The sequence below is a fragment of the Cynocephalus volans genome, chromosome 2 (genome assembly GCF_027409185.1).
Source record: "Cynocephalus volans isolate mCynVol1 chromosome 2, mCynVol1.pri, whole genome shotgun sequence".
Taxonomy (NCBI): Eukaryota; Metazoa; Chordata; class Mammalia; order Dermoptera; family Cynocephalidae; genus Cynocephalus; species Cynocephalus volans.
This window is the reverse complement of record NC_084461.1, coordinates 66786722-66802427: the sequence shown is the minus strand read 5'-3', so window position 1 is coordinate 66802427 and position 15706 is coordinate 66786722. Positions and strand designations below refer to the sequence as shown.

The 15706-nt window shown below is 44.0% G+C and overlaps 1 protein-coding gene across 1 annotated transcript in view; it reads right to left on the bottom strand.

The window, feature by feature from the left end:
* LOC134370517 (junction-mediating and -regulatory protein-like) overlaps positions 1-15412 on the bottom strand; it is a 51999-nt gene extending 36587 nt beyond the window's left edge. Inside the window, 4 exon segments of the mRNA XM_063087606.1 lie at positions 13677-14017; positions 14020-14294; positions 14296-14768; positions 14819-15412. Coding sequence (XP_062943676.1) covers positions 13677-14017; positions 14020-14294; positions 14296-14768; positions 14819-15412 — 1683 coding nt within the window.
* Between the last annotated feature and the right edge of the window lie 294 nt (positions 15413-15706).

Here is a 15706-nt window from a genome sequence, read left to right as displayed (position 1 = left end):
GTCCATTCCCTTTTCGTTGGGAAGGAGTAGAAAATTAATGTGGCTTAACACAATTGGGCATATATTTGAGTATTTCTTTTATAAATAATATATTATGCTTTTTTATTACATACATACAATATTAGGTTTTTTAAGTGTTCTCATTACAGGGGCAGTCAAGCACTTTGGGATACAGTGTTACTAGATGGCTAATGTAAACATTTCTTCATTTCACCCCTGAATTGTATATACAACTACAGGTAATCTAGCTAACTGAAGTAGTCTTATAATGTTCACTTTTTGAAATGTGAAGGAAGCCATTACAGTAGAATATGTTCCAGGCTTAAGCACCTCATGTACTCTTGCCTTTACCAAAGAGCAGCATAATAATTGCAAGCATTTTTTGTGGTGATAATCCTAAACTCTTCCTGGTTTAATGATCTGAAAAGTACAGCAGGGCTGGATAAACTGCAATACCAAAGAGGGGTTAGGGCCAAAGAGCCATTTTAGCCATACATACCCCGTATGGTCCCTGAGTTTTCATATGTTGATTTTTATCAGTTTTTAAAGTGATATATAAATAGGTTGTTTTTAAAAGTGGTGTTTGATATCTGTGTATATTTGTATGTTTGCCTCCAGAGTCTTAAGATTTATTAAGTGAAACTTCACTCTCCTTCAGCTCTGTGATCACCCCCCATCACAGAGCTCTAGTGCTGCATTTCCATCTTTCCCTTGCATCTGGATGTCCTGCCTTTCTCCTGTTTGGTCCATTTCCCCAGAGCATGTCCTTTGCCTGACATTCCTGACTTGGTCTGTGGCTCTATCTGGAGCAGCCACCTTTAATATGAGTATTCTATTTCCATGGAATTGCCCCAATCACATCAATTCTCAGAATTACTCAGTTCTTCCAAATCTGGTATTTGTTGATTCTAAGAAGCCATTGATAATGACACGATTGATTTTACAACAGGCTTATTTCAATGTGAGGGAAAGAAATGCTGTTATATGTGCACATTAATTTGTAAATGCATACTGATTCAGAAATGTAAAATATGAATTTTAAAACTAAAGGACCGTGGAATTACTCATGCTTTCCCTTGTTCCCATGTTACTGCCTTCTCATGTTGGCTTCTGCAGTCTCTTTAGTCCAGTCCCTCATTACTTCATCTCTAGACTGGTTTTATCTCTCCTCCAATGTCTTTCTTGAGGTGTAGCCTTTCTATACCTTGCTCCCAAACTATTTTAAAGAACTACTTTGTACACCTTTGTACCCACCTCTCCTGCCCTAACACATACACAAAATCATCACTAAGCATTGTCCTGTAAACAGAGTCCAAATTCCTGGCATTCAGGCTTCTCCACATCTTGGTTAGCCTGCTAGTCTTACCTCACTCTGTTCTCTACGTGAACCTTTTCATTCTAGCCGAGTTCTTTAATGCATTATTTGTTCAAATCACCATATACACTGCTGTTTTTGTTTTATTGTACAGGACACCATCCCCCAATGCTTTCCTTTTTTTTGGATGTCTAACATCCACCTTACTTTCTAAGGCCAGATCAAGTGCCCCTCCTTCAGAAAGTCATTTCTCAACACTGTCAGAAATCGGAAATTTCTGTTAGAAATTTAGAAGTCTAGGGCCAGCATGTGGCTCACTCGAGAGAGTGCGGTGCTGCTAACACCAAGGCCATGGGTTCAGATCCTATATAGGGATGGCTGGTTAGCTCACTGGCTGAGCATGGTGCTGACAACACCAAGCCAAGGGTTAAGATCCCTTTACTGGTCATCTTTTTAAAAAAGAAAAAAGAAAAAAGAAAAAAAAAAAAAAAGAAATTTAGAAGTCTGAGAGGCCTTATGTTACAGCTCATATCACATCCATAACTGCTTCCCTGATTTTTTGCTTTTTGGACACCTCCTGGCCCGTTAAATGCATTTTAAGTTCCTAAGAGACAAAGACAGATTTTGTTGTTTTCCAATGCCTCAAATTCCCCAGTGTATACAGAAGGTGCTCAGTAGATGTTGATTCATTTAAAAGTTGGTTTCTGTATACAACATGTTGTATGTATAGGACATATATGTACATTTTACTGATAGGCATGTGTTTCCCCAGGGGTAAAATGCAGTCAAATTTACCACTAATCTACAAAGTAAAGTTTTGAAAATCATTTTTAAATATCAGTTTGGGTCATTACTGTCGGTAGCTCTTACACTTTCTAAAACTTGATTCCATTATTAACAAAAAGCCAATAATTAACATAGATATAACATGATTCAACAATCTTTTTTTTGGGCAGCTGGCCATTATAGGGATCTGAACCCTTGACCTTGGTGATAACATCACCACGCTCTAATCAACTGAGGTAACTGGCCAGCCCTTACATTGCTTCTTAAACATCTTCCTAACTAAAGAAAAAAGAAAGGAGGCAATCAATCTTGGGCATAACATATCAGATTAGGGAAAAAAATTATGAAACTAAGTATAGTAGATTATAGCTCAAATTTTATATCTATGACTTTAATAATTATTCTAAGGTCTTCAAAGATCATAATGGTCTTATAATCCCAAAGTCAAAGGGTATGTGTGTTGTGCTGGTTGCATTTGAGCCCTTCTGTGCTCCTTTACAGACAAGTTGCTTTCTCATTCAGATTCATCTATATTCAGATTTGTCTACATTCTTATTCAATGTGTCCCTCAGTGAATCTTCTCAAATTCAACAAAACTGTATCTTCCACATTTTAGATGCATCTTCCACATTTTAAATTCAGGCCTTCCCTCTCTATCCCAAAGATCCTTAGTCCTAAATAATCCAACTTTCTTTACAATTTCTTTCTATTCTTCTTTTATCTACATTATTTATAATAGCACTATGCAGATTTTACAGTTTATAACCTGAAAACGTTCACAGGTCAGTTAGGACTTGTCAATTTTGGGTTGGCAAAATAAAAAATTAAATTATGCGGGGAGTTCCAGTCAAGATGGCGGAATAGACCATCCCCAGCATCACTCTATCCAACAAATCAACCAATTTACAACTATAAAAATGTAACATCAGCCAAGCTGGGGCCACTGGAGCTCAGGGGAAGAGCAGGAGAGACCTACAGAGTTCATGAAGGCAGTAGAAACCACGATGAGAGAAAGAAAAAATTGCTGAGGGGGCTGGCCTGTGGCTCACTCGGGAGAGTGCGGTGCTGATAACACCAAGGCCACGGGTTCGGATCCCATATAGGGATGGCCGGTTTGCTCACTGAGTGAGCATGGTGCTGACACCAAGTCAAGGGTTAAGATCCCCTTACTGGTCATATTTAAAAAAAAAAAAAAGAAAAAATTGCTGAGTGTTTCGGGCCGTGGCCACTGTAATGCTGGAACTGTGGAGTGCATGGAGCAGGAGCTAGCAGAAGGTGCAGCTGTGCCCTTCAAATGAAGTTACTTGGAGGCAGCAGGGGAGAAGAGAACTTTGGTGGCCCACAGGACAGCAAGACCACTGATAAGGTTCCCGTGGACCAAGGCAGGAGTGAGGAGCCAGAACAGTTGAAAAAGGGGAGGAATTCAGAGGCCGGTGAGTCACTGTAAGGGACCAGAGCAGGGTCCGTCCCACAGGAAGTGTTTGGAGCACAGGCGGAGGGGGAGACAGGCCCAGTGGGAGAACACTGGGACACAGCAAGGAAGCCGATCCGCAACCCCATCAGCACATGACCACTCAGGAGACTGGTCGGGAATGCACCGGGTGCAGTTTGACGAAAAAACTCAGGCCTAGATGAGCGTTTATACACAACCCAGGTGCAACAAGTCTCTGGCGAGCCAGAAGTACCTATACAGTCAACCCTTAAACCTCGAGCTGCACAAAAAGCCTTCCCTAGGTAAACAGCAGCAAAGCAACAATTTAGTTCAACAACATAGCTCCAGTACTGGTTCCCAAAGGAAGTTCCCCCATGTTAGAAGTAAGCAAAGGACAAATAATGTCCTGGCCCAGGCACACTACGAGCGCTTTGGGGCCCGCCAGGGGACATGGAGCCAGAGACAGGACCCCACCCACAACCACTTACACCACCAGTGCCTTGGGGCCCTCCCAGGAACCCAAGGCTTGAAGCTGGGGACCATACCCCACTCCCACATCCAGACACACAGCCAGAGCCTGGGGGCCCTCCAGGGGGCCTGGGGCTGGAGTCAGTGACCAGATCCCCCACCCACAACCAGGCATGGGGAAGAGGACTGGACCCCACTTCCACAACCAGGCACACCGTGCCAGCACTTCGGGGCTGGAGGCAGGTACCAGACACTCCCCACAACCAGGCACACCGGCAGCACCAAAGAGCATGCCAAAAACATCACCTCCATGTGGGTGGCCCACCACAGCCAACATGATAAGCAAAAGCAGCTAGATGCCACAACCACCACACAGATGGTCTGCCAGCCACTGGAGTGCACTGACACAAGGAGAATCACCAGCAGAGATAAAGAAAAGAAGGGTGTGGGGGCTCAGGGGTGGTGGGCCCCGAACCTCCCATTAGCCCCTTTTAGCCCCCCACCACGGGATGAGCAAGAGAGGGAACTGGTAGGATTACTCCTGCCACCCTAGTGGCCAGGAGAGCCTGGGAGGAAGGTGAGTATGCTGTCCGCCTATTTAGCCCCACAGAGAGACACTCAGATGCGGCAGGGGTCCTGTCAAGCAGTTCCGTTTATTTTCACACAAGCATCTGCTTTTATAAGCATATGGCAAGGGGATTTCCTAACTTCAGCCTATCATCTTAAAGGTCATGTGAACATGCATCTTGCTCTAGTGCTTTGCTATTGCAATCAGGCGGTGAGCACGAGCGCGGTAATATCTTTTATCCAATAATTTTAAACTATGTCTTTCCTTGGTTGAGCACGAGCGCGGTAATATCTTTTATCCAATAATTTTAAACTATGTCTTTCCTTGGTTGAGCACGAGCGCGGTAATATCTTTTATCCAATAATTTTAAACTATGTCTTTCCTTGGTCACGCCCCTGCGGCTTCCGTCAGGCGCCATCTTTATCTCTCCTGTCCAGGCGAATGTTTTCAACAGATTACATACCCGTACGTGGGTGGGGTCGTGGCTAGTTCTCTGCCCCAGGAGGAGGTGTGTGGCCTCAATGCCCCAACAGAGGAGGACGTCTCTCTCCACAAAGCCCATTTCAGAGTGACAGAAGCAGCATCTGCTCTGTGATAATATTGGGGGAACTGATCACACCTCAGTATTGGACAGATCATCTAGGCAACAAATCAACAGAGTAACCATTATTCTTTCAGAAGGAGAGAAGAAATCTAGGGAAATTGGAGGCGGAGTGAGAGGGGGATGGAGAGAGATCGGACAAGGAGCATAAAGAATAATTACAATTTGTAACAATATATATGCTAGTAATACTGACTTGATCAACATATCTCGGAACCCCCAAAATATGTATAATAAATTTTGATTCAATAAAAATTGTTTAAAAAAAGAAAGAAAATTAAATTATGTAATTATAAGGGGTTAGTGACTATTCTTTCACCTGTTGAATTTTCTTTTATCATGAATTATAGGAAATGCCTTAGACTAAAAAGTGTAATGCTTAGTAAGGTGCATCTTTTGAAGTGAAGTTTTAAAATACATTTCATTTAGAATTATTTTCAGGTATTTAGATTAAAGCAGATCGACCAATTAAAGATGCAATTGCTTTTAAAGTAATTTAGTGTTGGATAAACATGAAACTTTACAGCAAAAACAGATTAATAAATTAGTAGTGTTAGGTGACATGCCCTAGGTTTCTCTGCAAGAGTATTTCATTTGGTTATTCCATAATAGCTTTGTAAAGTACTATTCATATGTTGCAAATATTTGTGTAGAGTGCCACTGTGATTTAATTAATAACCACAACAACCGAAAAAAAGGAGCCACTCAGAGTCATCACACGGGACCAGAGCACAGCGGTGGGGGAGACAGGCCCACCCAGGAACACTGGGGCACAGCAAGGACAGCTGATCTGTCCCCCAATCAACGCAGCATCACTCAGAGGAGACTGGTCAAGAATATGGAATTGCATGAAGTGCAGTTTGATGTAAAGACTCAGGCCCAGACCAGAGTTTCTACACAACCCGGCACACCAGATCTCAATAGATCTGGAAGTACTTACAAAGTCAACCATTAAAACCTGAGCTGCACAAAAAGCCTTCCTTAGGGAATCAGTAGCAAAGCAGCAATTAGCTCAACCACAGAGCTCAAGTACTGGTTGCCAAAGGAAGTTCCCCCATTTTAGAAGTAAGCAAAGGACAAATTAGTTCCAGTGCACAGTTTAAGTGGTGGGAAGAGCAAATAATCCAACACAGAACTGAAAGAAAAAACAAAGTACCCACAACCAGAGACAAAGTTTAATATTAACTAGTAAAGTTCTCATTTCACCAAAGAACACCTGTAACATCTAGAAGGACCGAAAAGTCTCCTGGGCTACCAAGTCAGAAAAGGGGGAGGGCCGCGGGCCTCAGCCACGCCCCCCCCCCCACCTGCAACCAGTTCCTGCAGTGGGGACGGAGGGCCTCAGCTACACTCCCTGACACGGGCAACCACCCCAGCAATGACTACCGAGCTCTCTGCAGGAAATGCCCTGGGCTGTCCCAAGCCAGGGCAGTGGGGGGCCATGCCCCCCTGACATCTGCACCCAACCCATCAATGACTAAGCCACTGCTGGAAGCCCCCTGGTCTTCCCTGTGGGAATGAGGGGGGTGCCACAGGCCTTAATCCCACCCCTCCTCCCTCCTTCTTCCACCCCATTTTCTTGCCCTTTCCCCTTTCCCCCTCCCTCCCAATTGCTCCACGACATCACAGAATGTAAAAAAAATTAATATTAATTTTTTTAAAAAAGTTATCCTGAAACTCCAAAGTAAAAGTGGAAAGCTACCCTTAATATTCTAAACATCACTGCTACTTGCATACCTGCACTCACTAGAAACAACAAAAATGAATGCCTCTTTAAACTCATAAAGAGAACGATGGTCCTTAATGACTACCATACCATGAGCAAGGACTATGATGATTTAGACTCACACGTTGTTGAATTCCCTATATTACCTGAACCTTGACTGATCTGATTTGGTTTGGTTTGTTTCATAAGAACTCTTGTTTAAGAGTATACTTTGGTCTTTTGATAATCGTCACAGTCCCTGTGGTGCACTGTATTCTCTCAAGTCTTAAATGTCTGGTGTACTGACATCCATAAGCATTGAATGGTCTCACTTTGATTGGATCAGCAATAACATGAAGAACTAACTATTCAACTAGTGTGACTCTGGGACTTGTGAACTCCATACTGAAAGCAAAGAAGACATATGGATTCCACACTCAGACCAAATACATCATTTATGATGGTGACAGAGTAGTATCAATGCCCAAAATTTTGGTCAATCTCTCAAAACAGAGAGGCTGACCAAAAGGAGGGAATCTGTTAAACCAAACTAAAATTTGGTCTGAGAAAGCCTCCATACTCCGATACTTGGGTTCTTATGTAAAAACTCCAATCTAACTTTGTAAGTAAAACAAACTGAAAACATAGGAGTGTGCTTCTGTAACAAGTGCTGAGTCTCTCGCAGCAGAAATATTTCAACCACTCACTCACAGGTGGCTGACCAATCACAGCAAAAATACTTCAACCACTCACAAATGGCTGACCAATCACAGCAGAAATATGTGGAATACACTATAAAGCATGTGTACTTCACAGGGCCTGCTTTTCCAAAGCCTTGCAGTTTCAAATACTGACTTTGCGGAGGACTGGAAATTTTCCTCAGGCTATAAGTCTCTGGTGTAAGATAAAGATTTGTGGCACAGCAAGGTTACTTGCTCAAGGACAGACTAGTTACTGATTGTTATGTAAAGATACTGAGAAATTGATGTAAGAAGGAATGTTTGCTAAGATCAAGCTTTTGTTGATAGCCTTACTGGAATGTCATCTGACTTGTTTTTACTGAAAGTTACCAGCCTATATTGTTAAACTATAACCCCACCTATGTCTCATCCTGTAACTCCCTGGTCTGGAAAATAAATGCAGGAAGAGAACCCCAATTCGGGGTTAATTTCCCGAGGAAGGGTTGCCTCTCGCTGGAGGGAGCGTTCCCAGGGAAGTTAACCACTTCGGGGCTTCTCACTGCTCAGAAGAGATGGGCCTTGAGTAATCCTTTGCATCTCTGTAACCCAGGGGAAGTGGGGTGACAAATTCGTTGGGGGCGAAGCAATACAAAGCAACAGAAATACCTCAAACCACTCACAGGTGGCCAACTCTTCAAACAATGTTTTTTTTTTTTTTTGTGGCTGGTCAGTACAGGGATCGAACCCTGGACATTGGTGTTATCAGCACCACACTCTAGTCAACTGAGTTAACTGGTCAGCCCTTTTTTCCTCCCCCAAACCAACCATGTTCAAATAAGGCAAAGGCCAAATTGTAACCAATCCAGCTGTTTCTGTACCTCACTTCTGTTTTCTGTAGGTCACTCTCCTTTTTCTGTCTATAAATCTTACTGACCACACAGCAGCCATTCCTCTGAATGTGTTCTGACTCTAGGGGATGTCCAATCGCGAATCATTTATTTTTTTTCTTGATCAATTAAACTTTGTTAAATTTAATTTGTCAAAAGTTTTTCTTTTATCACTATCTAAAGCACCACAATTAACCATTTCAAGAATAGCTGTCCTTATACAGAAACCATTATTTACAAAATCTAGGTTATCAAACGTAAGCCACAGTATGGGTCACCCATGCACACACACTATCATAGGAACCTCAGCTCTGATCAACAAACAAGGCTACTGATGAAACTGTTCAAAGATGCCTTGGTGGCACTCGCATTCATATAGGGATTAAGTACCTGCTGTATAAACAGCACTTCCTACAGTAAACTTATAAAAGACCAAGACAAACCTAACAGTAACAAATTTCCCATTTCATTTGGATTGAGGCCCTAAGTAGTGTACAATCTTACAACTCATGTCATGTAAAAATAATTTCTCATTAGCACTGTATGAATTGTAAGTCTTCACAAACTATAATTTCTAGTCAGTTGGCCAAACTTGTGAATCATTAGCAAAAACTTTTGGCAGAAAACCTAAGGCTTAATTCTTCAACGTTACACAAGACAATGATATGGGAGTACTTTTTATGATCCCATATTAAATCTTAAGGGTACTCCAAAAATTAAAGTCTAACAGAAGTATGCCCTGAGCTTACAAAGCAGATAATTTACAATGGTAGTTTTAAAACTCTTTTTCAAGAGACTGGCTAGTTAGCTCAGTTGGTTAGAGTGTGATACTGATAACGCCAAGGTCTAGGGTTCGAACCCTGGACCAGCCAGCTGCAAAAAAATAAAACTCTTTTTGAGAAACACCTTTAAAAGTCTGACTCCAAAATACACACATGCTCACACATATAAAACTTTATATGCTACTTAAGGTACCCCCATTAAAGCCCAACCAAATTCCTTCCCTCTTACAGGAAATTCATCAAGCCCTTATTTAAGAAGTTATTTAGTTTTATGAGATTTTTTTCTCTTAGTTTTTAAAGCACAGTCCCTTGAGGAATTTACATTGATCAATTTATGAAAATTCTATTTAGCCACAATTTTACATCAAAAGAACAATTCTTCTAAGTCCTTTAAATTCTTGCAATAGTAAAAAACAAACAACCCCCCCCCCCCCCCCCCCCCCCCCGCAAACTCTATTGTCCTTTATCCACTAAGATAAAGAGCATTAAGAGTGCTCACAGGATGTGTGGCCCTGAACTAGAGGTGGCAAAGAAGAGAATTCCAACTTACTGTCAACCCAGTGACTTCGAGAAGTTTATAACCTAGTTGTACAGTCTGTTAAAAAAGCAAACAAACAACCAAAACTCTTTTCAACAATTTACTGACCACACTGAACAAAAGACCACAGGTGTGGTCTTTAAGCTGAAACCTTTATATGGATAGAAAAAGGAACATGCAGGAAAAAAAGACCAAAAAAACAGAATCGCAGAAATGAAAGAAGGAAAAACATGACTGAAGGACTAAATTTTCTAAGTAACATATCCCTAAGAATGAGTTTGACTTACCAGAAGTACTAGCTTGAAAAGCTATAGCCAATTCTACTACCCAAGTCAACTTGAGAATTGGGAATGCAAAACAACATTAAATTAGGTGAAATTGCTCAATTCAAAAGAATTAATAACACAATCATAACTTTTATAAAGATTTTTATCTTAAGTATCACTGCAAACTGTTAAGACAGCAAAGAAGTTAAGAAGCTTGGAGAAGACAAATACATGGCTAGTGTTTTACAGACTTCTGCTATCATGCCCATGGCAAACTTCACCAATCCCACCACACTTTCCCCAACTGAGCCTCATAATTTCTTTCAAAATAATCTTTAATTAAAAATCAGGGAGGGCATCAGTGAACCTCTGTTGTCCTTGACACTATTCAACTGTTCTCCGAATACTATTCAATTCAATTAAATAAACCCAAAATTTACATTTTTATTGTCCCATGAATTTATAACAAACTTCATTTATTTTGAGTTGTTTCCCAAAACACAAAATACTCTTTAAAAGTTTAATTTTTCTCTGCTAAAGAGAATAAAACATTATGGCCAACAGAACTTTAATTAGGAGAAAACATTCCTTTTAAAAAATGTAACCCCTCTATCAAAGAATTTTAGGAAACTAATTAACTATATTTTTCAGCAGCTCATTTTTGATCCATTTGAGTTGAAAAGCCAGAGACAGAGCTGGCAGGTTACCTCAGTTGGTTACAGCAGAATGCTGATAACACAAAGGTACACTAAGGTTCCACCCATCAGCAGCCAAAAAACAAAAACAAAAAAAACCCCAACGAAACAAAAAAACAGAGATAGTCACTTTTTCTGAGTATCAATAATAAAATCAGATAGGCCATTCATTTAGGCCTATGAAAAAAGTTTGAAAAAACAGTATTTTATATATAGATATATTTATAAATTGAATACGAGAAAGAAGCAGTAACATTTCTCTTGCAGTTTAAGAAAAATACAGGTCAATATTAGCAAAAAACTAAAGACAATATACGGGATCATTTAAGATTTCTGTTATTTCCTCCCCAAAGAATTTAAGGTAGAAGAGACTCCAGAAGAGGATAAAATGGAAAATAAGAACAGATACCTGAAACTCTACGATCAAGTTATGGTGGGTGACATTTAGCATAAAATAAACCAACAGGAAAGAGCAAAAATATGAATTGAGGAATTGTAAGAGAGTCCTGTGGTATACAAGTGAGTAAAAAAGATTTCCTACTCAGCCTAGCAAAGAAAAATACCTTACATTCTATGAAGAAAATGGGAGGTTCCAGTTTCCTAGGCTTAACAGCAGGATTCAAGTATTACATACACATAGATAACAATGCAATGTAAGGAATATAAATACCATGAAACAGGCATGTCCCCACCCCAATTCCAACCTCAATACGTACTAATATTAAAATAATAGAGTGCTTTTATTTTTTTTTAATTTTATTTTGTCGATATACATTGTAGCTGATTAATGCTCCCCATCACCAAAACCTCCCTCCCTTCTCCCTCCCCCCCTCCCCCCCAACCATGTCCTTTCTGTTTGTTTGTTGTATCAACTTCAAATAATTGTGGTTGTTATATCTTCTCCCCCCCCCCCCCGTTTGTGTGTGTATGTGTGTATGTGTGTGTGTGAATTTATATATTAATTTTTAGCTCCCACCAATAAGTGAGAACATGTGGTATTTCTCTTTCTGTGCCTGACTTGTTTCACTTAATATAATTCTCTCGAGGTCCATCCATGTTGTTGCAAATGGCAGTATTTCATTCGTTTTTACAGCTGAGTAGTATTCCATTGTGTAGATGTACCACATTTTCCGTATCCACTCATCTGATGATGGGCATTTGGGCTGGTTCCAACTCTTGGCTATTGTAAAGAGTGCTGCGATGAACATTGGGGAACAGGTATACCTTCGACTTGATGATTTCCATTCCTCTGGGTATATTCCCAACACTGGGATGGCTGGGTCGTATGGTAGATCTATTTGCAATTGTTTAAGGAACCTCCATACCATTTTCCATAGAGGCTGCACCATTTTGCAGTCCCACCAACAATGTATGAGAGTTCCTTTTTCTCCGCAGCCTCGCCAGCATTTATCGTTCATAATTAGAGTGCTTTTAGAAACTACCTGTAGTGTCCATTAGGGGAAACCAAGTCTATTTTAAATTATGTTTTCAGTTAAGTTCCTTCAGCAGAAGCTGGTAAGTAGGCATAACTTCAAATTATACAAATCTTTCACATTATAGGGTGTAGTGGATTGAACTATGTCCCTTCAAAACTCCCTGAAGCTTGAATTGTGTCCCCCAAGTTTTATGTATTAGAATCTTAGCCCCCACTGTGACTGTTAAGAGGGTGAGAAATCCTATTATGGTAATTGAAAGGTGGAGCCTTAAAGAGATAACTGGATTGTAGGAACATGCAGTAGTGAATGGATTAAAATGGTGGTCAGGAGAGTGGTTCTGAGGGTTTTAAAAGAAGAAAGTCTGTCTGTTTCTCTCTCTGCTTCCACCATCTCGCAATGTGAGACCCCTGGGTCTCTACTGCCACGTCCAGATGGACTTTGGGCTTCCCAGCTTCAGAAACTCAGATGGACTTTGGACTTCCCAACCTCAAAAGCAACAAATTTTGTTTTCTTTATAAAGCATCCAGATGCAGGTATTTTGTTATAAGTAACAAAAACGGACTAATACATACAGCATACCTATTAAGACTTTTCCTCATTATTTCCTGTTATTTTAAGGATTGCACGGTTTGAAAAGTCTTTGCATTTTTACAGCAAGTACAAAAATAAAAAGAACATTCCTGCCCAGGACCTTTTCTCTCCGTAAAACAGGAGCGAAACCTGAGTTATCAGACTTGAGATACTCCCAAAGTGTGTATAAAACAGCCTAAAACTATATCTGCATCCAATTGTCAGTTGGTGCTTTTTTCACTCGGACAGATCACTCATTTAAAAATAAATTTAAAAATTGCTTACATCCCAGACTGCACAGAGATAAAAAAAGATCAACTGCTTCTTAAGACAAACTATTCTGGGCACTATCTCCTTGATAAAACTGCACTTTCCAATATGGCAGCCAAGGCTACTTAAACAAGCTCATTAAAAGTGAACAATATTAAAACGTTTATTCCTCAGTCACACCAGCCACATTTAAAGTATTCGGTAGCCACGTGTGGGTAAGTGGCTACTGTTTTTATTTAAAAAAAAAAAAAAAAAGGAAAAACTATTCTGAGTATATGAGTATATTCTGAAACATAAACATAACACCAGGAAAAGTTGATACCTAGACAGTTATTGCTGGAAAGAGCTTTCGGAGCAGAGTAACACTTATTTAGCCTATGTTTACAGGATACCTTTTTGGAGTGGCTTTAATCTCATTCCCAGAGCGCACTTATTACATTTGAATCTATTTAATAACTGTGTGTGGAAATCTAAATATTGATTAAAGGTCCTTCACAGAGCCAATTAACGGAAGCCACTGACAAGAATTAAGGGGAGATAGATCAGGAACCCATTTCTTTTCCTTTTCCCCCGGTCAGGGAAAACAAGCGACCCACCTGCGCACACCCACACCCAGCACCCAGCCTTGGCAAATGAGTAACCACAAGCGACGACTGGAGCCCACACTAGTCTCTTACCTCCTGGATGCGCTTCCTGGCCCGCTGCAGCACTTCTTCGTAGCCCTTCTGCCGCAGCTCGCTGAGGCTCTCGTAATACTCCTCGGGATCGTCGGTCTCGGTGAACAGCACCTGGGAGAGGATCTTCCAGCCACAGGTGTCCAGGCCGTGGCCCAGGTACACCTGGAGCTGGTAACACAGAGTGTCGATCTCCTGTTCTGTCATCTCGGGGGCGCCCCCGAACAGCACGGTCCACATGCCCGACGGTTCCTCGGGGAACACGGGCAGATACGGCTCCAGCTGCGAGTTCACGGAGCACAGCTGCTGGTGCACGGCGCGCAGATCCTGGAAGGGGAAGAGCCCGGAGACTCCAGCTCGGCGGCGGCCGGCGGCTGCTCCGCGTCCGGGAGCCCAAGGGGCGCCTCGTCCTCCCTCGCCATTTCCAGCACCTCGATCTCCTCGGAGTCCGCCCCGGAGGCGCTCACTAACCGCACCGAGGACACCGGGGCTTCCCTGGGCGTCGGCGGGGCTGCCGCAGGCGCCGCATCTCTGCCTGCAGATCCCCTCCGGGCCGGGGTGGGCTTGGCCCGCAAGGGGCTCTTGAACGAACTCTCCGCCCCTCTGCCGGCCGGACTCCGCAGCAGCAGGTCCCCCCTCACCGGAGTCACAGCGCCAGTGGCCTCGGCCCGGCCCTCGGTTCCCGTCGGACGCGGCTCCGCCGGCCTCGGCGCCCCCTCGCGCCCCCGCCTGCTCCCGGGAGCCGCTCCTCTGCCTCTGGGCCGTCCGGTTGTGGCAGGTTATGGCAAACTTGCCCTCAATCTCGTTCCAGGCCACAATGAAAAAGAACTTGTGCTTCTCGGGGTCGTCGAACACATGGGGTCGCACAGCCACCCAGTCCGACTCGAGCGTCTCCTCCACCGCGAACGACGTGGTGGCTCCGGCGCCGGGCCGCGGGGGCCGGCCGCCGGCCCGGCCCGCCCGAGGACTCCCCGGCTGGCTGCGCCGCGTCCCCCGCTCACCCTCGCCGGGCGCCTTCGGCCATCTTAGCGCGCCGCCGGCTGGCCCCGTCGCCCGCCCCTCCGCACCTGGACCCCGAGCTCCTTTGTGGCGCGGCTCCCGGGAAAGACAATACGCGTCCCGAAGCAGGTAGTTCACATGATCACGTGCGGCCGGATCTGTTTACAAGCCCCGCGCTGCGCAGCGCCTCGAGCCGCCCGGCCGCCCCCCCCCCCGCGCGAGGCCGCGGGTTCGCGTCTGTGGCGCTCCAGAGGCGAGGCGGGGGTCCCGCGGGGTCGGCAGGCGGTGTGTGTGGGTCTCTGCCGCTCGTCCAGCCGATCTCCCCGCCCCAACTCGTCCTCCTGGCGACCAACCGCGCCGGCCTGACTGACGGACGCGTCTCCTAGACTCCGCGCCTCAGCATCGCCACAATGTTGCCATTCGGCTGCTGACGTCGGCGGCTCCACGAGGGACGTAAACACGGGCACGTGCCGCACGCTGGTGACGCGACGGCGGCGCGCGCACTCCTGCGGCGCACGCAGGCACCGCCCCTCAGTCCCCACCCCCTCCCGCGCGCGGCCGCGCACCCGGCTCCCTCCTTCCTTCCGCGCCGTCCCCTCCCCCCGCGGCTGGGACCCGCGGACAGCTAGAGGCTGCGAGGGCGGTGAGAGTGGCAGGTGTACCCTGCGGCCCAGGTGGCCTCCGAACCCGGGGAAGAGGAACAGATCGGCAGGAACTGAGGCTTTTCGAGCTCCGGGCATTCAAAGGGACCCTCAAATGTAGGTTTGCCTCCATTCGCCTTCAGGGAAGCGGGATGGGCCGCTCCTGTGTTCACAAAGTATCCTGTAACTTTGTGGGAACCGTGTTCTATATTTACTGTGGCCCCCCAAATTCTTGGATTCTCCACTAACAGCCCTGAGACAGAATTTAAAATAGGAAAGGAAGGTGTCTGAAGACAACCAGTAGATCCAAAACGAAATAAAATGAAAATTCAGTCATGTCCTGTGAGTGTGAACGTTCACGTTTCAGTTCATCGGTGTTTTTTATTGCTTCAG